Source organism: Chiloscyllium plagiosum, chromosome 4 (assembly GCF_004010195.1).
Source record: "Chiloscyllium plagiosum isolate BGI_BamShark_2017 chromosome 4, ASM401019v2, whole genome shotgun sequence".
Lineage (NCBI taxonomy): Eukaryota > Metazoa > Chordata > Chondrichthyes > Orectolobiformes > Hemiscylliidae > Chiloscyllium > Chiloscyllium plagiosum.
In genome coordinates, this window is record NC_057713.1 from 126,965,168 (window position 1) to 126,989,443 (window position 24,276).

The 24,276-nt window shown below is 41.9% G+C and overlaps 1 protein-coding gene across 6 annotated transcripts in view; it reads left to right on the plus strand.

Moving 5' to 3' along the window:
• Nucleotides 1-24,276, plus strand: part of stau2 (staufen double-stranded RNA binding protein 2) — a 362,332-nt gene that overhangs the window by 137,147 nt on the left and 200,909 nt on the right. For all 6 annotated transcript variants that reach the window (XR_006311520.1, XR_006311521.1, XM_043689168.1 and 3 more), the window contains one exon: nt 2,022-2,126. Coding sequence is in view for 4 of the 6 variants with exons in the window: in XM_043689168.1 (XP_043545103.1) it covers nt 2,022-2,126 (105 nt within the window). In the remaining 2 variants the exon portion in view is untranslated. The remainder of the gene's footprint in view (nt 1-2,021; nt 2,127-24,276) is intronic.

Consider the following 24,276-nt stretch of genomic DNA (forward strand, 5'->3'; position numbering starts at 1 on the left):
CTACTTGTGGAGCGTTTCAGAGAACACCTCTGGGACACCCGGACCAACCAACCCAACCACCCTGTAGCTCAACATTTCAATTCCCCCTCCGACTCCACCAAGGATATGCAGGTCTTTGGACTCTTCCATCGTCAGACCACAGCGAAACGATGGTTGGAGGAAGAACGCCTCATCTTCCGGTTAGGAACCCTCCAACCACAAGGGATGAACTCGGATTTCACCAGTTTTCTCATTTCCCCTCCCCCCAGCCTGTCTCAGTCAAATCCATCAAATTCAGCACCGCCTTCCTAACCTGCAATCTTCTTCCCGACCTCTCCGCCCCCCCCCCAGTCTGACCTATCACCCTCACCTTGTCCTCTTTCCACCTATCACATTTCCGGCGCCCCTCCCCCAAGTCCCTCCTCCCTATCTTTTATCTTAGCCTGCTGGACCAACTTTCCTCATTCCTGAAGAAGGGCTAATGCCCGAAATGTCGATTCTCCTGTTCCCTAGATGCTGCCTGACCTGCTGCGCTTTTCCAGCAACACATTTCCATCTCTGATCTCCAGCATCTGCAGACCTCACTTTCTCCTCAATCATCCTAAATGCCTATTCTATATGTCAGGGAGGTAGTCCTGGGGGAGCAGGCCATTTCTCTGCTGGACATCCTACAGGTAATGCAAAACCAAGAAAGAGAAGGTATAGATGCCAATGGTTGGAAGTGGGCTGCAAAGAATGACACTGACCCTAGATTACTGTGAGAGTTGTAGTGGAATAAAGAATGTTACTTACACAGTTGCTGGAACCTAGATGTCTAGGCATCCCCACAGGGTGTTTTCTTGCAAGGGACGGGATTCTTTACTCAAAGCAGATAAGGAACTGGATGTCAGACATCCCTCCAACTGTATAGGCTCTTTCTGCCCCAGTATGGACTTTTTTTTCTGGAACAAGATGAAATCAACGGCACATCTGTTCGTGCTGGTGCAGGTAGTCAAAACATGGTGAGGTGACCCATGCGAGTGAGTAAGCATTACAGAGTCCATACAGGGTGAATGGTGTATGGACTGGGGGTATATGAGAGCAAATAGAGATGTTGATGGGATAAGTGAGAGTGACAGATATTGAGCCTTGGTGGGAGTTGGGTGCATTAGCAGGAAGAGAATGAATGTGAGGTAACGGTAAGAGTTGTATGGCACCTACCCTGACAGAATTGATCTTTTTGCCACACTGCTGGCCTTGCACTGTGGAAACCTGACTGACCTGAGTAACAACCTCTGTCCAGGCTGCTGGTGTTGTGGCCACCGCCTCTGGCCCTCTGGAAAGAGAACATCCCCTCCCCTCCCCTACTGATTCTCTGAGAAAAGAATGCCCCTTCCCTGGACTACCCTGCCACTGGGCAATTCAGGACCCTGTCAGCGAATCAGTGCACCATCTTCCCCTTTTCTGGTATCGTTCTATTGATAATCTGTCATACAGCAGAGCAGTCGTGGAATGACAGTGCTTGCCTGGGTGGTCAGCAGTCCAGGATGCTGCTCCTTCTGTAGCCATTGCTTAAATGGCAAGTTATTCCGGGCATGCAGCAAGGTAAAGACAGAATCAGAGGAAAAGGATGCCATAGGGGTAGGTTAGGTAGTTAGTGAGGTGGGTTTGGTTACAAAAAAAAGGATGAGGCACCTTGCTAGGCCTCATGATGAAAAACCCTCCAAAAACTCAATGCAATCAAAACAACATATCATTCATTCAAGGGAACAGAGTTTCTAGTATGGTCTAAAAATAATGGCTTAGGTGTTAAGTATTTGAGGAAATTTCTGCTCATCCAGTATTGGACCTTGGGCAAATAAACTGGTAATGTGAAGACAAAGGAGGTATCAAAGGAAATGTTGGTCAGGTAGAACATGGTGTTGGCAGTATATATTTGAAATTAGACATTTGTGTTTTTGAATGGCTACTGAGGGACACCATCTACATATAAATCATATTACATTGCAGACCACAACTAAGATAACTAACTAAAATAAAATTCCTTCTCTTATATTTCAAAGAGTGAAGAAATTTCAAATGAAGAGGAGGAAACCGATATCAACAAGTCTGAAATCAGCTTGGTGTTTGAGATTGCTTTGAAGCGCAACTTGCCTGTCAATTTTGAGGTAGGTGTTTACATCTAGCAATAAGGAAAATTATAATTAATTCTATAGCCTTCACACACCTTAAATGAAGAGTACATTTGATAGGTTTCAGAGGAACTGGGTGCGTATGTGAAAATCTCTTTATGTTCTTACAAATCAATGTAGCGAGCAATTCTCTATTCTGTAAGATCTGTGTAACTGTACCACTTACATTTTCTATTGGTGATGGTTATTTGCATTACACATTCCATGTTTCATTGCCAAAGTACGAGTCAAAATTTCCAGTTTGTAATTGAACATAGATTTGGCTAACCAGAGTTTTATCATAAACCATTTACCATGCCATTCAATTACAATGGGCTGGACATTATAGAGTGTAGGTGACTGGACATCTTGAAAATTTTAAACTGATCAGGGAGAAAGCCAGCATGGCATTGTAAAAGATAGAAAAGACCTGATGAGCCTAATTAAATGTTTTGAAAAGGAATCTTACGTTAAGCAGGGTTTGTCAAGGTTAAAAAGAGTAGTTGATGTAGGGGACTTTCCTGTCAGGGGCACAGACAGGAGATTCTGTGGCTGTAATTGAGAAATCAGGAAGATATGTTGCCTCCCTGATGTCAGGGCCAAGGATGTCTCAGAGTGGTTGCAGCATATTGTCAAAGAGGAGAGTGCGAAACCGGAAATTGTCGCACACATTAGTAAGAACAACATAATGAGGGAAAGGGTTGAGGCTTTGCAGAGGGAATATAGGAAGTTAGGTAGGAGATTAAAAAGCAAAACCTCAAAGGTAATAATCTCTGGATTACTCCCTGTGCCACATGCTAGTGAAAGTAAGAATGAGAAGATAGAGTACATAAATCGGTGGCTGAGTAGATAGGGACAGTTAAGTGAGTCTTGGATAGGCACATGGAAGTTAGTACAATGAAGGGTATGTAGGTTAGTCTGATCTTAGAGTAGGATAAAAGGCCAGCACAGCATCGAGGACCGAAGGGCCTGGACTGTTCTATGTTCTATGGTGCAATGGGCAACAATTCAGATTTTTGGATCATTGGGATCTCTGTTGAAAAAGAGACCTGTTCAAAAGGATCGGGTTTCACATGAACTGAGGACAGGCCAATATCCTAGCTAGTCCTAGATTTGCTACTTCTATTTGAGAGCTTTTAACCTAGTAGGGAAGCCAGGTGGGGGGATCCTAAGTATTAGTGAGAACAGAAAGACAGGTGAGAATGGTTCTGAAGTTAAAGATAGCAAATTAAGTAGAAAAGGCAAGCAAGAGCAAGTCAGAGAATGAAATAACTTTGATGAATTAAGCTACATTTGTTTTAACACAAGGGGTCTTATAGATAAGACAGATGAACTCAGGGCATAGAGGAGAACATGGGACTGAGACATCATAACTATTACAGGAACATGTCTGAGGGAGAGACAGGACTGGCAGCTCAATGTTCTGGGGTTTAGATGTTGGATGTAGGTTTGCTCGCTGAGCTGGAAACGTTTTCAGACCATACTAGATAACATCATCATTGAGCCTCCGGATGAAGCACTGGTGGAATGGTCCGCTTTCTATTTATATGTTTGGGTTTCCTTGAGTTGGTAATGTAATTTCCTGATGTCTTTTCCTGTGATAACGCCATTTCCTGTGGTGGTGTTATTTCCTGTTCTTTTTCTCGGGCGTGGCAAATGGGATCCAAGTAAAAGTGTTTGTTGATAGAGTTCCAGTTGGAATGTCATGCTTCTAGGAATCTAGGTTTAGAAGCTATATGAAGGGTAGAAAGGAGGGGGAGTGGCGTCTTTAATTAGACAAAATATTACCGCTGTACTTAGAGAGGGTATTTCTGAGGGATCGTCCAATGAAGCTATAAAGATGGAACTCAGTAATAAGAAGGGCATGATCGCCTTGATGGGATTGTACTTTAGGCTATGTAAAAACAATGACTGCAGATGCTGGAAACCAGATTCTATTACCGCTGTACTTAGAGAGGGTATTTCTGAGGGATCGTCCAATGAAGCTATAAAGATGGAACTCAGTAATAAGAAGGGCATGATCACCTTGATGGGATTGTACTTTAGGCTATGTAAAAACAATGACTGCAGATGCTGGAAATCAGATTCTGGATTAGTGGTGCTGGAAGAGCGCAGCAGTTCAGGCAGCATCCGAGGAGCAGTAAAATCGACGTTTCGGGCAAAAGCCCGTCATCAGGAATAGGCTCCCCAGTGGTCAGCAGGAAACTGAGGAGCAAATATGCAGACAGATCTCAGATGTATGTAAGAATAGTAAAGTTGTGATAGTAGGGAATTTTAACTTTCCAAACACAGACTGGGACTGCCGTAGTGTTAAGGGCTTGGATGGTGAGGAATTTGTTAAATGTTTTCAAGAAAATTTTCTTTATCCATATGTAGCTATAGCTCGGAGAGAAGGAACAAAACTCTATCTTCTGTTGGGAAATAAAGCAGACCAAGTGACTGAAGTGTTAGTGGGGGAGCACTTTAGGACCAGTGATCATAATTTTATTAGTTTTAAAATAGTTATGGAAAACATAAGCCATTTTATAAAAGTTAAAAGTTCTTAATTGGAGTAAGGCAAATTTTGTCGGTATGAGACGGGAACTTTCAGAAGTTGATTGGAGTGGACTGTTTGCAGGTAAAAGGGCAACTGGCAAGTGGGAGGCTTTCAAAAGTAAAATGACTAGAGTTTAGAGGAATTATGTTCCTGTTAGTGAATGATAAGGCTGATGAAAGTAGGGAACAATAGATGAATAGAGATTTTGAGGCTCTGGTCAAGAATAAGGAGACATATGTTAGGTATAGACAACTCGGATCAAGTCAATCTCTTGAAGAGAATAAGGGGTGTAGGGCAGTTCTTAAGAAGGAAATCAGGAGGGCAAAAGGGAGATATGAGATAGTGTTGGCAGATAAGGTTAAGGATAATCCAAAAAGATTCTACAAGTATATTAATAGCAAAGGAGCAACTAGGGAGAGAATTGGGCCCATAAAAAAATCAATGAACAGAGAGACCTAGATGTGTATGTGCACAGATCATTGAAGGTTGCAGGATAGGTGGAGAGAGCAGTAAGTAAAGTATACAGTGTCCTTTACTCTATTAATTGGTATCTAAATTAACTATCTGGGGTGATATTCAACTTACTATAAGACACTTGTTAGACCTCAGTTGTAGCAGTCACGTAGGAAAGAAGTGAATACATTGGAGAGAGTGCAGAAGCAACTTACAAGAATTCTTCCAGGTAACAGAAACTGAAATTATGAGGATAGATTGGTGAATTTGGGACTTTTCTCCCAGGAGAGAAGGAGGCTGAGAAGAGACTTGATAGAGGTTTTCAAAATCATTAGTGGGCGAGATGGATTTAATAAGGAGAAGCTGTTCCCACTTGTAAAAGGAACAAGAACACGAGGGCGTAGATTTAAAGTGCTGTGCAATAGAAGCATGGGTGATATGAGAAACAGGTTATTCAGTATGGATTTCAATAAGGTGTTTGACAAGGTTCCTCATGCTAGACTGGTTAGCAAGGTCAGACCTCATGGAATACAGGGAGAACTAGCCATTTGGATACACAACTGGCTCCAGGGTAGAAGACAGAGGGTGGTGGTGAAGGGTTGTTTTTCAGACTGGAGGCCTATGACCAGTGGAGTGCCACAAGGATCGATGCTGGGTCCACGACTTTTCATCATTTACATAAGTGATTTGGATGTGAGCATAAGAGGTATAGTTAGTACGTTTGCAGATGACACCAAAATTGGAGGTGTAGTGGACAGCGAAGAAGGTTACCTCAGAGAACAATGGTACCTTGATAAGATGGGCCAATGGTGTGGCAGATGGAGCTTGATTTAGATAAATGTGAAGTGCTGCATTTTGGAAAGGCAAATCAGGGCAGGACTTATACACTTAATGGTAAAGTCCTGAAGAGTTTTACTGAACAAAGAGACCTTGGAGTGCATAGTTCCTGGAAGGTGGAGTTACAGGTAGATAGGATATTGAAGAAGGTATTTGGTATGCTTTCCTTTATTGGTCAGAACATTGAGAATAGGAGTTGTGAGGTCATGTTGAGGCTGTACAGGACATTGGTTGGGCCACTTTTGGAATATTATGTGCAAATCTGGTCTCCCTCCTATAGGAAGGATGTTGTGAAACTTGAAAGGATTCAGAAAGGATTTACAAGGATGTTGCCAGGGTTGGAGGATTTGGGCTATAGGGAGAGGTTGAATAGCCAGGGCTGTTTTCCCTGGAGGATCGGAGGCTGCGGGGTGACCTTATAGAGGTTTATAAAATCATGAGGGGCATGGATAAGATAAATAGACAAAGTATTTTCCCTGGGTATGGGGAGTCCAGAACGAGAGGGCATTGATTTAGGGTGAGAGGAGAAAGATATAAGAGACCTAAGGGCAACTTTTTCGCACAGAGTATGGTGCATGTATGGAATGAGCTGCCAGAGGAAGTGGTGGAGGCTGGGACAATTACAGCATTTAAAAGGCATCTGGATGGGTATATGAATAGGAAGGGTTTAGAGGGGCATGGGCCAAGTGCTGGCAAATGGGACTAGATTAATTTAGGATGTTTGGTTGGCATGGAATAGTTGGACCAAAGGGTCTATTTCTGTGCTGTACATCTCTAAGACTATGACACAGCAAATAGTTTGGTTATGGTATGCATCGCCTGGAAATGCATTGGAGGCAAGTTCAATTTGAGGCCTTCAACAGAGCATTATTTGGGTAGAAATAGTGTGCAAGGATATGGAAGAAGGCAGGCATGGGCAATGATGCTCATTTGAAGAGCCAGTGTAGGCATGGTCAGCCGAAAGGCTTACTTCTGCGTTGCAGTAACTCTGTGATTATGCGATATTAGATTAATACTCTTTAATACCTTTGCTTTTTCTCTTATCTTTTTCGAGTGACATGGTTAGTTTTTGAATTGAAAATATTAGTTTGCACCTCAAAAAGACTTCGGAAAATTGTTTTTGGCTATTTGCAATGTTTTCACATTGTTCTAAAATCATTAAAATCCTGGAATGGAAACCATCTGGTCTTGAGAATTTGTCACTCTTTAAAATCACTATTTTGATCAACACAAGTAGTTATATTGGATCCAAATGATCTCCTCAAATATTTTCCTTTTACTAATGTGGAGTCAACGAGCTTACAATCATTGAATCATCTTGTCTTTTTTCAAGGTTGGAACTATTTTAGCCTCAGTCAAGTCTAAGAGAGCAGTCGTAGAATCCAGCAAGTTAATAATCATATGCAAAAGTTTCTCACATATCACCAGTCCTGTCACCCTGAAGAAACTTGGGTGGATATCATCCAAATCGATTACATTGTCTACTTTAAAGTTCATTATGATAAAATAATAAGTTAGCCTATTGTATTCTTAACAGTTTCACAGTAAGCAGCATTGTAATGTTATGGATGTAAATTTGCTCACTGAGCGGGAAGGTTCGTTTTCAGATGTTTTGTCACCATACTCGGTAACATCATCAGAGAGTCTCTGGTGAAGCACTGGTAGTATGGCCCCCTTTTTATTCTAAAGTTCTAACAATGGTGCATCATCTTCAAAAGTGAAGTTAGTTGCAAAATACTCATTTAATATTTCTGGAATGTTTTGAGTCCTTTGTAAATTGTCTTTGAACATTCTTCAGTGGCCCAATATAACCTTGATCTTTCTCTGACTCTTCATAAGCTGAGAAAGCATGTCCCATGAATGTGATAATTGCCAGGTTTTTTTATTGGATTCAACTAATAGATGTTTAGTTTTGTTGCATTATTTTACAATGAGTTGTGGTTGGGCTCTCCACACCCCAGCATAAATGTCTGGGCTGAGACCATGTCTGATTGCAAGGCCCTCTCTGCTTTCATTTCTTGACTGACAAGCTTTTAGTTATTATTCGGTGAGACTGCCACCCCTTTTCAGGATCATGTCTTGCCACCAAGAGCTGCCAAACAGTGGGGTGCTGTTATTCCTACAGCACCAAGTGTTACTCACTGCATACTTAGAATATTAAGTATATTCAGGCAAAGTCAGTGTTTTTATTGAAAGTGAGATCATATTTAACCAATTTATTGGAATACTTTGAGGAAGTAATATCTGCTGTGGATAAAGGGGAACCACTGGATATGTTGTGTTTAGATTTCCAGAAAGTATTTGATATGATACCACTTTTTTTGATTTATTCATAGATGAGGGCATTGGTGGCTCGGCCAGCATTTATTGCCCATTTCTAATTGCCCATAATTAATAGTCAACCACATTGCTGTGGTCTGGAGTCACATGTGGGCCAGACCAGCCAAGGATGGCAGATTTCCTTCCCCAAAAGACAGTAGTGAAGCAAATGGGTTTTGTCAAAGGTTACTGCTGCAAGTAGAAGCTCACAGTGTAGCGGGTAATGTATTAGCATGGAAAATAATTGGCTAGCTGGTGGGGACCGATTTCTTGCTGGCAGTCGTTTGTTCAACCTCCTACAATTTATTTATGTAGTGATTGTAATGAGCTCAACCAGGCAAACCTCATAGAATATGAGTTCCCTGATTTGGGCTGTTAATTTGTTACAATCAGGGAGCCCTGGCTGACAGATAAGAATAAGACTGTCAGACTCTTACAGCTCTACGAGCTGAATCAGTGTCAAGGACTCTCCACATACCAATAAAGGGTGTCTTAGTGAAGGGGTACTGGCCTCTGTGGAGTTATTTCAATGGTGAGAGAAAAGCCTGAAGATATTCACTCACAACAGTTGTCTTTGAGTTAGGGTAAACATCTCTGGTATCATGCCATTGTTTGGGAAGCTTGATTCATTCGATTCTGACATCGAAGATAGGGCCTAGAATGTGGAAAGAATGCATTACATTTTCTGTGCAAATGACACTGGGGCAGATGAAATTCTCCTGACAACTTGTGGACCGGCATCTTTTTCAGTTATTAGGAGACCCCCCCCCAATCCCTCTCATTCTGAGATGCTATCAGTTTTACTTGGCAATTGGAGACTAACTTTCCCTGAGGCAGCAGGTGCTAAAACCTTTCAACAGTTGACGGATTTGGTCACAAAATATTATGACCCCCCCCCCAATCCATCTCATTCTGAGATGCTATCAGTTTTACTTGGCAATTGAAGAACCAGACCAGATTAAGATGACTGGCAGAGGCACGTGACTTCGGTTTAACCCTTAACAAGATGCTGAGAGACCGTTTGGTATGCGGGATCAATGATGTAACCATGCAAAAAAAACCTCCAAGCTGACGCCCAACTGGACTTCAAACAGGCACTACACTAACTTTATTATTAGAAAATGTGCAATGTGGAGCATATAGCTTGTAGGATATTCCAATGGGAGTGGAACCCCTCACCAGTCTGACTGAGCTTGGGGAACACCACTTGAGTGAAGGCAATTGCAGAGCCTTACTCAGGACAGACCCTGAACAGAGAGACTCTCGGCCAGTTAACAGCAAAACCTCAAAACAAAGCCAAGCCTTGGCCAAATGTTTAACACTTTCTTCAGGATGTGGGCTGGCAAGCCATTATAGTTGCTGCCAATGTGCAGACTTCAGATAGCAAAAGTGTCCTACTAGACCTAAACTGAGTAAGCGAATTGTCAGGCCAGTGTCCAGGAGAGTGCACACCCTGGAATGACCAGTTATGCCTGGTTTGGAACTGTTAAATTGCTTAGCAACATCCAAGTCAGAACCAATCAAAGTAAACATCTGGTTAAATGATGACCTCATTCCAATAAAGATTGATACTAGCATGGCCGTTTCAGTGATTGTCGAACCCGTCTTTAAGTTTGCACAAGACCTTGGCGAGACTGAACACCAATACTGGGGAACCATTAAAGACTAAGGATACACCTTTGGTTCTGGTCTATTATGAGAAGCAGCTAGTTCAGTTATCACTGATTGTTGGAAATGGCTTGGGACCTTGAGGGGGAGAAATTAGTTGAGAAAGATTCACCTAGATTGTCTCAACATCTTTCAATTAGCAAATAGCTTCCTGTTTGAATTAAAATATCTAATTAAATATCCGGAGGTTTCTCAGGAAGGTCTAGGGGCTATCAAAGAAGCCAAGGCCACCTTACATGTTGACCAGGAAGCAATTCCAGAATTTTGGAAAGCTTGCCCAGTGTCATGCATAGGCAAATGTAGGGGGAGAAATAAGAAGGCTGGAAAGCAAAGGCATCATCAAACCAGTCAGGATTTTGGAATGGGCAGTACTAGTCGAATCGATGGTGAGTTAATTTGCCTTTGTGGGGATTTTAAACAAATGATAAACTGCTTTTTGCAGCTGGATGTGTACCCAATCCCTCGCATAGAGGATTTATACTCAAACCTGTCAGGAAGACTGTCCTTCACGATGCTAGACATCAGTGATGCTTACTTGCAATTACGGTTCGAAGATGATTCCCAAAAGTATGCTACAATTAATGCCAGTAAGGGTTTGTACCAATATTGGAGTATCATTGGCCTGTGCAATATTTCAGCAGATGATCGAGACAATTTTACAAAGTCTACCTGAGTTCGCCATTTATCTAGGTGATGTGCTAATAATAGAGAAGACCAATAAGAAGCACTTAAAGATCTTGGACAAAGTCCTTAGACTTTTCTCCCAGATAGGCATGCGCCTTTGAAGGAGAAAATGTTAGTTCCAGGCTCCCAAGAGACCCACTTGGGCGATAGAGTAGACAAGACCGGGTTACACCCATTGGAAGATAAAGTGAGGGTGATCAAAGATGCCCCAGCTCCCATGTCTATACCAGAGCTTAGGTCTTTCCCTTGGGCTGGTGAATTATTACAGCAAGTTTACACACTACATGGCCTTCATCCTGCTACCTTTGCATCAACTCTTAAAAGAGGGTTGGCCTTGGAAATAATCATGTAGCCAAGCCAAAGTCACCAGGGAAGTGAAGAAGCAGCTGTCATCATCTAAGGTGTTGGTACACAATGATCTCAAGTGAGATCTGGATGCAATGCACCCCCTTACAACATTGGGGTGGTATTAGCTCATAGGTTGCCCAAGGAGAGGAGTGCCCAATAGCATATGCACCCAAGACTTTGTCTAATGCAGAGCGTAAATGCGCCCAAATAGAGAAAGAAAGTTTGGCAGTCGTATTTGGAGGAGGAAGTTCCACCAATACCTCTACGGATGTAAATTTGTAATAATAAAGGGCCACAAACTCCTGCTTAGGTGTACTTGAAGAGAAGGCAGAGCCACCCATAGCTTCAGGCCAAATTCAGCAGTGGGCTGTAATACTATCTGCATATAATTACAAGTTGGAACATCGTTGGGGAGGCCAAGTGGCAAATGCAGATACATAGAGCTGCCTCCCGCTGGCAGATACAGAGGAATCTCGATTATCCAGCATTTGATTAACTGAATTTTGGATGATCTTAACAAGATTGCAAGATCCCGATGCATGACTAACTATGTTATCTGGCATCGATTACCCGATATTTGATTAACCAAATGAAATACTCTCTGCCTGTGTCCTTTGGATAATCGAGGTTCCTCTCTACACCACCGGTAGTACAGCCATTGGAAGAATCTTTAATGTTTTTAAATTTTCTGGACACACTGCCAGTCACAGCTGACAATATCAGACTTTGGACACAGAAAGATCCCATCCTGGCAAAACTGAAACAGCTGGTGATTATGGGAGAAACCAAAGGGTCGTCAGAACCCGAATTGAAATCTTTTTGGACCCAGAGAGACCAGATCACAGTAGAGGACAATATATTTTCACGGGAAGTGAGAGTGATTGTCCAGGCAAAGGTCTCCACCAGATATTGGCTGAACTCCACCAGGGTTATCCAGGGGTCTCGAAAATGAAAATGTTATCTCTAGTGGCCAGGATTGGATACAATCATAGCTGCTTTGGTGGGGCTGTGCTCAGAGTGCCAACAAAGACAAAAATTACCACCAGCAGTTCCCCCAAATTTGTGGGAATGGCTGGGTAAACCCTGAGCTCAGTTATGTCGGTCCTTCCATCGGCCAATGTACTTAGTCATTGTGGACAGATATCCTGTTCACTGAGAGCTGCCTCTGAGGGAGCTGGATCAGTATCAAGGACTGTCCACATGTAAATAAAAGGTGACTTGGTAATGGGATACCGGTTTGTCTGGAGTAACTTCAACATATGGACTTGGATGGATTGAAAGAAGATATGGTTGTTAAATTTGCTGATGACATAAAGATAGGCAGGAAAGTAAGTTATGAACATGACACAAAACAATATAGATACGTTAAGTGAATGGACAAATATCTAGCCATCGGAGCATATTATGGAAAAATATGAAATTATCCATTTTGTTAGAGAGAATAAATAACATCTAAATGTTGAATGAAGAAGTCAATCTGGACTCGAAAAGTTAACTTTATTTTTCTCTCCCCATATACGCTGCCAGATTTCCTGTTTTTCTCCAACATTCTCTTTGTTAGGTTTTAATACCTGAAATGTTTGGATTTTTTCTGATGAATGCTTGGACAATCTATGCTTGTATCCGCTGGAGTTAAGAATATGATGTGACTTGACTGAAACATGAGATGGAAATGTGTTGCTGGAAAAGCGCAGCAGGTCAGGCAGCATCTAGGGAACAGGAGAATCGACGTTTCGGGCATTAGCCCTTCTTCAGGGTTGAAACATGTAAGATCCAGAGAGGTCTTGAAAGGATGCATGTGGAGAAAGGTTTTCTCTTAGAGAAGAACCTAAAATTAGGAAGTCACTGTTTCAAAATGAAGGGTTATTCACTTAGGACAGAGATAAGCATAACTGTCTGTGTTGTGTGTGTTTGGCACACTCTTCCTAAATGAGATGTAGAAGCAGAGTTTTTGAGTATTTTAGATTAGATTACCTACATTTGGAAACAGGCCCTTCGGCAAACAAGTCCACACTGAAAGAAAGAAGGCAAAATCGAATGTAATAGTGTTACAGTTAAATAAAGGTAATTACAGGGGCATGAGTGAGGAACTGATGCAAATCGACTGGAAGCAGAGCCTAGTGGGGAAGACAGTAGAGCAACAATGGCAGGAGTTTCTGGGTGTAATTGAGGACACAGTACAGAGGTTCATCCCAAAGAAAAGAAAGATTATCCGGGGAGGGGTTAGACAGCCATAGCTGACAAAGGAAGTCAGGAAATGTTTCAAAGAAAAAGAGAGAGTTTATAAAGTAGCCAAGAGCACTGGGAAATCAGAAGATTGGGAAGGCTACAAAAACAAACACAGGATAACAAAGACAGAAACAAGGAAGGAGAGGATCAAATATGAAGGTAAGCTAGCCAGTAATATTAGAAATGATAGTAAAGTTTCTTTCAATACATAAGAAACAAACGAGAGGCAAAAATAGAAATTGGGTCATTCCAAATTGATGCTGGAAGGCTAGTGCTTGGAGATAAGGAAATAGCTGAAGAACTTAACAAGTACTTTGTGTCAGTCTTCACAGTGGAAGACATGAGTAATATCCCAACAATTAAGGAGAGTCAGGGGGCAGAGTTGACAATGGTAGCCAATACAAAAGAGAAAGTGCTAGAAAAACTAAAAAGTCTAAAAATCGATAAATCTCCTGGCCCCAGTGGCTACATCCTAGAGTTCTGAGAAAATAACGGAGGTGCTGACTGTGATCTTTCAAAAATCACTGGAGTCAGGGAAAGTCCCAGATGATTGCAAAATTGCAGTTGTAACCTCCTTGTTCAAAAAAGGATACAGACAAAAGATGGAAAATTATAGGCCGATTGTAGGTAAAATTCTAGAATCCATCATTAAGAATGAGATTTCTAAATTCTTGAAAATGCAGGGTCGGATTAGAAAAAGTCAGCATGAATTTAGTAAGAGGAGATCGTGCCTGACAAACCTGTTAGAATTCTTTGAAGAGGTAACAAGTAGATTAGACCAGGGAAAGGCAGTGGATGTTATCTAGACTTCCAAAAGGCCGTTGATAAGGTACCTCATGGGAGGCTGCTGAGTAAGGTGAGGGCCTATGGTATTCAAGGTGGGCTATTGGCGTGGATTGGGGATTGGCTCTCTGACAGAAGGCAGAGAGTTGGAATAAGAGGTTCTTTTTCAGAATGGCAGCTGGTGACAAGTGGGGTCCCGCAGGGTTAAGTGTTGGGGCCTCAGCTGTACATTATATATAATAATGATCTGGATGAGGGGACTGGAGGCATTCTGGCCAAATTTGCCGATGATACGAAGTTAGGCGGGCAGGCAGGTTATACTGAGGAGATGGGGAGGCTGCAGAAAGATTTAGACAGTTTAGGAGAATGGTCCAGGAAATGGCTCATGAAATTCAGCGTGAGCAAATGCGAGATCTTGCACTTTAGAAAAAAGAATACAGGCATGGATTATTTTCTAAATGGTGAGAAAATTCATAAAGCCAAAGTACAAAGGGATCTGGGAGTGCTAGTCCAGGATTCTCTAAAGGTTAATTTGCAGGTTGAGTCCATGATTAAGAAAGCGAATATAATGTTATCATTTATCTCAAGAGTGTTAGAATGTAAAAGCAGCAATGTGCTTCTGAGACTTTATAAAGCTCTAGTTACGCCCCATTTAGAATGCAATGTCCAATTTTGGGCCCCACATCTCAAGAAGAAAATACTGGCAGTGGAGCATGTCCAGCAGAGATTCACGCAGATGATCCCTGGAATGGTAGGCTTAACACATGATGGTTGGCTGAGGATCCTGGGATTGTATTAATTAGAGTTTAGAAAGTTGAGGGGAGATCTAATAGAAACTTAGAAGATAATGCGTGGCTTAGAAAGGGTGGACGCTGGGAAGTTTTTTCTGTTAGGTACAGAGACTAGGACCCATGGGCACAGCCTTAAAATTAGAGGGGGTCAATTTAGAACAGAAATGAGGAGACATTTCTTCAGCCAGAGAATGATGGGCCTGTGGAGGCCGGGACGTTGGGTGTCTTCAAGTCAGAGACTGATAAATTCTTGATCTCGCAAGGAATTAAGGGCTACGGGGAGAGTGCGGGTAAGTGGAATTGAAACACCCATCAGCCATGATTAAATGGCGGAGTGGTCTCAATGGGTCAAATGTCCTTGCTTCCACTTCTATGTCTCATGGACCCTTTGAAGAGTAACCCCCCCAGACCCATTCCCCTACCCTTGACAAATGCTCCTAACACTATGGGCAATTTATCATGACCAATTCACCTCACCTGAACGTCTTTGAATTGTGGGTAGAAACCGGAGCACCCGGAGGAAATCCAGGCAGACATGGGGAGAACGTGCAAACTCCCCATGCAGGAAGGCAGGAATTAAACCTGGATCCCGGGTGCTGTGAGACAGCAGTGCTAACCACTGAGCCACTGTGCCGTCCCAAATTTTAAAGCAGAGGTAGATGGATTCCTAATAAACAAGGATTATTGATTGTAGCCAGGAATGTGAATTAACCAAATCAGCTGGTTTTATTGAATAATGGAACAGGCTCGAGGGACTAGGTGGCTTACTTCATATCCAGATTCCTATGTTTTTCTTTTTGTAATTTTCTGCTCAACATTAATTTGTCTTCCTTCTAAATACTTCAGAGATTTTGGATGTTGATAAATATTTCACAAGCAGTGTTGTATTTTTGATGCAGAGTCATTTAACCTGTTGTTGTGTGGTAATTAAGTGAATTCTATGTACTCGCTAATCAGGTGACCTAGAAAAATGCTAGTTTGAATAAGTTATTCTCAATGGTGGAAAGATCTAAGTAAAAAAAAAATGAAAAGAGGATTAGTGATAAAGGATTAGTGATAAAGGATTTCCTTTGTTATTCTCTCCCTACAAAGTAATCCCCTCTGGTGTAAAGAATCTCGTGATTAATGCCTACAATGATTGTTCTTATCCATGTCACAAATTAATTGTTTTCTTTGCAGTGCCATTGCTTAATGTTTTCTGGCTAATTACACTGCTTCAGTGCCATAGACAGCATTACCGTATTTGAGATTAATGCTAAGTCAGACAAATCCACACAAGCATTAGCCAAGTTCTTTTCATGTACAATAATGAAAACAAAGAACTGTGGCTGTGAGAAATCTGAAACTAAAACAAGATGCTGGAGAAGCTGAGCAAGTCTGGCAGAATCTGTAGAGAGAAAAAAACAGCTAAAACAAAGTTCTGAGGTCAGTGGACTCAAAACTCAAGTTCTTCTCCCTATAGACCTACTGGGTTTTTGTGTTTAAGTACACTTGAATTGCACTTCATATGTTAGGCTCTTAAAACTTTCCGATGTTTTTGCAGAACTGAAAGTTGAAATTACAATTATTGCTCACCTATGTTTTTAAAAATGTATTTAAAGAGTGTGGGTGTTGATGCTGCTCATCCTTAATTGCCCTTGAAAAGAAGGTGGTAAGCCAGGCCTTGAACTGCTGTTGCCTGTGGGGTCAAGGCCCACCTATGATGCTGTTAAGTAGGGAGTTCCAAGGTTTTAATTCAGTGACCCATAAAGGAGTAGTGATATAGTTCCAAGGCAAAATGTTTTGTCACTTGGAGAATGATTTGGAGGAGGTTAGGTTCCTAAGCATTGAATACACCTGTTCATATAAGCAGCCTAGCTCACAGGTTTAGAATGTGCACTCTGAAATGCCTTGCCAAATTTCTGCAGTGCATTTCATAATGGTATACATGAGCCATGGTGTGCCAGTGGTAAAGGGAGTAAATGTTTTTTAATCACTCAGGGGACATGGGTGTCTCTGGCTAGGTCAGAATTTATTGCCCATCCCTATTTGTCCTTGAGAAGGGATTAATGAGCTGACCCCACAGTCCATGTGCTGGAGGTAGGTCCACAAGGAGGACCTGTTAAGGAGGAAATTCCAGGATTTTGACCCAACGACAGCAAAGAAATGACAACTTATTTCCAAGTCAGGATGATGAATTGCTTGAAGGGGAACTTGAAGGTGGTGGTGTTCCCATGTGTCATCTGCCCTTGTCTTTATACATAGAAGTGGTTGTGGGCTTGGAAGATGCTGTCTAAGGATCCTTGGTGAATTTCTGCAGTGCACCTTATACATTGTACACACTGCTGCCAAGTGTTGGTGGTGGAGTGACTGATGTGCACCAATGATTCCAGTCAAGCAAACTGCATTTCGTTAGATGGTGTCTAGCTTTTTGAAGCAAGTAGGGAGTATTGCATCATACTGCTGACTTATGCCTTGTCAATGGTGGACAGACTTTGGGGAGTCAGGAGGTGTGTTAATCACTGTACCCCCTGGGCTGCTCTTGTAGCCTCTGTACTTTGAGGAGAAAGTGAGGTCTGCAGATGCTGGAGATCAGAGCTGAAAATGTGTTGCTGGAAAATCGCAGCAGGTCAGGCAGCATCCAGGGAACAGGAGAATCTTCCTGAAGAAGGGCTTATGCCCGAAACGTGGATTCTCCTGTTCCCTGGATGCTGCCTGACCTGCTGCGCTTTTCCAGCAACACATTTTCAGCTCTAGCCTCTGTACTTATATGGCAAGACCAGTTGTGTTTCTGGTCAGTGGTAACCCCATGATGTTGGTAATTGGGAATTTAGTGATGATAACTGAATTAAATGTCAAGTGGCTGTGGTTAGATTGTCTCTTAACAGAGAAGATCATTGTCTGTCATTTGGGTTGTGCCATGGTACTTGCCACTTTTCAACCCAAATCTGGATATTGTCCCGGTCTTGTTGCATTTGGACATAGACTGCTTTAATATGTGAGGAGCTGCAAATGGTGCTGGACATTGGGCAATGATTGGTGAACAGCCCCACTCCTACCCTTATCATGGAAGGAGGTCATTGACGAAAAGCTGAAGATAGTTGGCCTGGGACTCAAACCTGAGGAACTCCTGGTGAGATGCCCTGGACTGACACCACTGATCTCCAGCAACCACAGATATGACTCCAACCAGTTGAGAGTTTGCCTCCTGATTCCCATTGACTCTAGTTTTGCTCAGGCTCCTTGATGCCACACTCATTCAGATGTTGCCTGAGCAGGTTATTGTTGAGCAGGTGCCACTTGATGGCATTGCTGAAGACACTTTCCATCACTTTACTGATGATTGAGCATAGACTGATGGGGCAGTAAATGGCCAGGTTAGATTTGTCTTGTATTTTGTGTGCAGGAGTTATGGATAATTTTCCACATTGTCAGGTAGGCACCAGTTCTCTAGTTCTGCTAGTACAGCTTGGCTAGAGATTTGGCAGGTTCTGCACCACAAGTCTTAAGTACTATTGACAGAATGTTGTGTTAGAATCCTCATTAATTTTTCATTATTTAATCTTACTTTTGGTTATTGTTTTTGGATTGGAGGTGAGAGCTGAAGATGACATTTGGACCGTGAGTATCAGCTTGCTTTTTTAAAAAAAATCACAAACTGTTCTTCGGTTATGAGGCCAGACCTGAAAGTTAATCGCAGTTTTCTTCTTGTTAAAACTACTCCATAGATGCTTTGACTCTGGAGAGTCTTCTGCTCAAGCAGATGGCAAATGTTGAATGTTAACTGGAAGTTCATAGGGAGATAACCAATCTTGTAAAGAGAGGCCCGAGTTTAAACTAGTTTTTGAACTCTGTTTAAGTCAGAAACATAGTTTCTGAAAAAGCTACAGACAGAGCTTTGTTTGCTCCCTGGTTGTCCTCTCGTCAACTTCTTGAAAGTTCAAAGAATAGAATATCTGTTACAATAATTAAATGAGTATTTCTTGGAGCCTACTGGAAGCTATCTGAATGCCTGGTGTCGTCAGAAACCAAGAAAGGTATAGTCTCATATGCTGATGATATTACAGATCATGGAGACTGCTTAAGTGAGCTAACCAGTTACATCTCATTCATTTTTCCCTTTTGATTTATCCCTTAACTGTGTCTGTTTGTCTGTCTTTCTTTGTGGGAGAGTGGAGGCTAGATGTCAAGAGGAACGGGTTTAGATCATAGATATTAATTAGTTTACTTTCTGGTTTAACTTTGCTCTTCTAAAGCTATTGCTTTATTAATAAATTGGTCAATCTTTTATTTACGTTATAAATCTGGTTCTGGTATCAGTTAATCAAAAATCTGCTCCTGGTTATGTAAATATCTGATAATGAACCATTGGGATTGATTTTAAGGGTCATTGAGTATTTTAATTCTACTATGTTGTGAATACAGGGATAGGGAGGCTGATTTGATTTGGCTGTCTGTCTCCATGTTGTATTAGTTGTCAGGGCACATGGCATTTGCAGTATCCAGTACTGCCAAGCTTTTCTTGAAATCACATTGAATGAATTGAATTGGCTGATGGTGGGCATCTCTGGAGGAGACAAAGTTGGATCTTCCAGTTGGCACTTTTTGCTGAGATTGTTGCAAATGCTTCAACTTTATATTTTGCACTAATGCGCTGGGCTCTCCCATCATTGATGGGGATATATTTTTGACACATCCTCTTTGTCTGAGTTGTTTGGTTTTCCACCACTATTCACAACTGGATATGGCAGGACTGCAGAGCTTAGACCTGATCCATTGATGGTGGGGTCACTTTAGGCAGTGGATAGGGTGCCAATCAAGAAGGCTATTTTATCCTGAATGTTGTTCAGTTTTGTGAGTGTCAGTCCTGCATGCATCCTGATATAAGAAGAATATTTCAACACACAGCAGGTATCTACTACATTGTTATCTGAGCAGTATAAACTCAACAGTGCAATCATCAGCGAACATTCTCACTTCTGACTTCATGATGAAGTGAAGCTCTTTGATGAAACAGCTGAAGATAGCGAGGTCTAGAACAGTACTCTGAGGAACTCCTGCAGCAATGTCCTCTGTCTGAGACAATTAGCCTCTGACACTATAACCAACTTCCTATGTACTTAATAGCGTTCTTACTGTGGAAGACTTTTACCTGATTCCCATTGATTTCATTATAATCTGGTCCCTGATGTCACGCTTTGTCTAATTCTTCCTTGATGTCAAGGGCTGTCATTCAAACCTCTCCTCTGGAATTCTGCTCCTTGTCCATGTTTGGACTAAGGCTATATGAGCTCTGAAACCAGGTTGCCTTAACTAAAACTGAGTGTCAGTGAGCAGGTTATTGGTAACTGTAGTTTATTTGCACTTTCGATGATATCTTCCATCACTTTACTGATAATTGAGAGTAGAATGAAGCAGCAGTATTTGTCTGCTTGGATATCCTTTTTTGTGGACACAATAGACCTGACCAATTTACACCTTTTTGAGGAGGTGATCTATTGGAGCAGCTTTGCTGGAGGCATGGCTAGTTCCAGAGTACTGGAATACATTAATGCAGCAGGCACACTATGAAGGCCTTGCTTTATTGAGTGTATTTAGCTGTTTCTTGACATCACAAAGCGAATTGAATTGGCAGAAGATAGGTATTTGTGATGGTGAGGACTGCAGGAAAAAGCTAAAGAAGGAGGTCATTCTTTCATGGGAATGTGGGTGCTGGTGGCTAGGCTAGTATTTATTATCAACCCTAATTGCCAGCAGAAGGTGGTGTTAATTTCCTTCTTGAACCACTGTACACCTTGGCTTATAAGGACCCTCAGTGCTGTTTGGAAGGATGTTCCAAGATTGTGACCGAGTCAGGATCATGTGAACCTTGGATAGAACTTCAAGTTAATAGTGTTCTCATGCATCTGGTGCCCTTGTCTCTGTCTACCTGGAAGAGGCTGTGGGTTTGGAAGATGCATTCAAGAGGTATATACAACTGTCACTGTGCATCAATGAATGGAGTAAATATTGAAGGTGGTGGTTATGGTGTCAATCAAGCAGGCTGCTTTGTCCTGGATGTTGTTGAATGTCTTGAGTGTTGTTGGACTTGCATTCCTTGTTTGATGATGAGGATGTTCATGAAACCCCTTTGTCTTTTTTTTTAGTTGTTCTCCACCATTCACATCTGGATATGGCTGGACTATGTCGCCTTGTTGTGATCCATTGGCCTTGGGATGCTTTGTCTTTTAATGTTCCTTATGCTTCTGCTCCTTATACATATAGTCTTGTGCTATTTTTTAACCTAGTCGCTCCTTCATTTTTAGTCATGATTTGGAGATGCCGGTGTTGGACTGGGATGTACAAAGTTAAAAAGAAGGGCTTATGCCCGAAACGTCGATTCTCCTGTTCCCTGGATGCTGCCTGACCTGCTGCGCTGTTCCAGCAACACATTTTCAGCAAAGTTAAAAATCACACAACACCAGGTTATAGACCAACAGGTTTAATTGGAAGCGCTAGCTTTCGGAGCGACACTCCTTCATCAGGTGATAGTGGAGAGCTCAATCCTAACACACAGAATTTATAGCAAAAATTTACAGTGTGATGTAACTGAAATTATGCATTGAAAAATTGATTGTCTGTTAAGCCTTTCATCTGTTAGAATATCGTGATAGTTTCACTTCTTTCATGTGCAAATCACAAAACCTTTTTTTAAAAAGTTGCATTCTCGGGTTAGCTGTTAACAATGGTGAAAGCTAGACAATATGTTGAAGGTATTGGCCCCCTGTGTTCTCTGTCTATGCCATGATGCTTAGATTGATTCTAATCTAAAAAGTGAGATAACGGAGTTTTACATAAATTCATACAGTTTTTGAGCTCAGAGTTCTACATGAATGAATGCAGTTTTTGAGCAAAGTACAATGTAACCCTACAAGTACAAATTCACCCCACAAAATATATGTGTGCATGTGGGTCTTCATCTGTCTGTGTGTGTCTGTCTGTCGGGGTTGGGGGTTGTGTGTGAGAAAGTGTATGTGTGTGTGTAGTGAGTGCAGAGGGTCTTAAGTCTGTGAGGGGGTGCATGTGTGAGTGTGGGAGTGTGCGTATTTAAGGATGTGTGTGGGTGTCTGTGTGCATCTGTGTATATGTGTGTCCGTGTGTATGTGTGTATAGGAGTGCCTGTGCGTGTATGAGTGTGTGTGTGTAGGAGTATCTGTGTGTGTGTATAGTGCAATGGTGGTCACCTGTAATGTGACATGAACCCAAGGTCCCCGTTGAGGCCCTCCCTATGGGTTACCGAACTTAGCTATCAGCCTCTGCTCAGCCATGGTCCTCCAAGGCGGACTTCAGGACAGGCTGCAGAGAAAAGTGGCCGAGCAGAGGCTGATAGCTAAGTTCGGTACACATGAAAAAAGTGAAACTATCACAGTATTCTAACAGATGAAAGGCTTAACAGACAATCAATTTTTCAATGTATAATTTCAGTTACATCACACTAAGTATTTGCTATAAATTCTGTGTTAGGATTGAGCCCTCCACTACCACCTGATGAAGGAGCGATGCTCCGAAAACTAGTGTGCTTCCAATCAAACCTGTTTTTTAGGCTACTGTTGCTATACCTGATTTGCTTTTCCAATTTGAATCTATGATATTCAGTGTTTTGCATCTATTTTATACTAAGTAAGTCAGCAAACTGAAAATTGTAACATTCAGAGAACTTGGTGTGCTGATATCAGTTACATTTGATTTTGTTCAGGAACAGAGGCAGGACTTGTGAGGTTTTTAATGGTTTGCTAAAACAATTGGTTGGTGTCTGAACCGTTAGTTCAAGGGTTAGAGTTAGTTGGAATTTGTAAAGCAGTTAAAGAGAGAGAGAGTCAGAATTGGTTTCTGTGAGGGAAACATGCTGCTGTTGGCTCTGCTCTTGAGAAGGTAACTTCATTCGAATGACTTGGGGCTCAGGAACAGGCAAGGAGCAGGTAATTGAGATTGCCATTTTATGGAAAGATATTAAAACCGGGCAACTGAATGAGCATCAAGAAATTTGTGTCTCCTGTTTCCCTGATGTTTATGATAATTTTATGTATTTTGAGACAAAAGGCTCACCTTTCAGTTAGCCAGCTTGGAAAGACATTGGAAATAGACTCCAAGGTACACACAGAACTATGTTCCACCAGCTGCTTTTGAGAGCAGCGCAGAGAGAAGAGAAAGTGATCTGTGACAAGAGACCTGTGTAACTGCAGAACCTTTATTTCCCAGTCAATATCAAACATAATCCATTTTAAATTTATTAATAGAGTTTGATGTTTCATTGGATGTAGGTTTGTTCGCTGAGCTGGAAGGTTCATTTTCAGACGGTTCATCACCGACAAAGCACCGCTGATGATTCCTGCTTTCAATTTATATGTTTTAGTTTCTTTGGGTTGGTGATTGTTATTTCCTATAGTGATGTCATTTCCTGTTCTTTTTCTCAGGGGGTGGTAAATGGGGTCCAAGTCAATGGTTTGTTGATAGAGCTCTGGTTGGAATGCAATGCTTCTAGGAATTCTTGTGCGTGTCTCTGTTTGGCTTGTCCTAGGATGGACGTGTTGTCCCACTCAAAATGGTGTCCTTCCTTATCTGTATGTAAGGATACAAGTGAGAGAGGGTCATGTCGTTTTGTGGCTAGCTGATGTTCATGTATCCTGGTGGCTAGTTTTCTGCCTGTTTGCCCAATGTTTGTTACAGTTCTTGTACAGTATTTTGTAAATGACATTAGTTTTTCTTGTTGTCTGTATAGGGTCTTTCAAGTTCATTAGCTGCTGTTGAGTGTGTTGGTGGGTTTGTGGGCTACCATGATGCCAAGGGGTCTGAGTAGTCTGGCAGTCATTTCCAAGATGTCTTTGATGTAGGGGAGAGTGGCTAGGGTTTCTGATGCGTTTTGTCTGCTTGTTTGGGTTTGTTGCTGAGAAATTAGTGGACTGTGTTCATTGGGTACCCATTCTTTTTGAATACACTGTATAGGTGATTTTCCTCTGCTCTGCGCAGTTCCTCTGTGCTGCAGTGTGTATTGGCTCGTTGAAATAATGTTCTGATGCAGCTTCATTTGTGGATATTGGGATGATTGCTTTTGTAGTTGAATAATTGGTCTGTATGTGTTGTTTTCCTGTAGACGCTGGTTTGAAGTTCCCCATTGGCTGTTCACTCGACTGTGACATCTAGGAATGGCAGTTTGTTGTTGTTTTCCTCCTCTTTAATGAATTTTATGCTAGTAAGGGTATTATTGATGATCTTGAAGGTTTAAATAGAACATAGAACAATACAGCACAGAACAGGCCCTTCGGCCCACGATGTTGTGCCGAACATTTGTCCTAGCTTAAGCACCCATCCATGTACCTATCCAATTGCCGCTTAAAGATCACCAAAGATTCTGACTCTACCACTCCCACAGGCAGCGCATTCCATGCCCCCACCACTCTCTGGGTAAAGAACCCACCTCTGACATCTCCCCTATACCTTCACCCTTCACCTTAAATTTATGTCCCCTTGTAACACTCTGTTG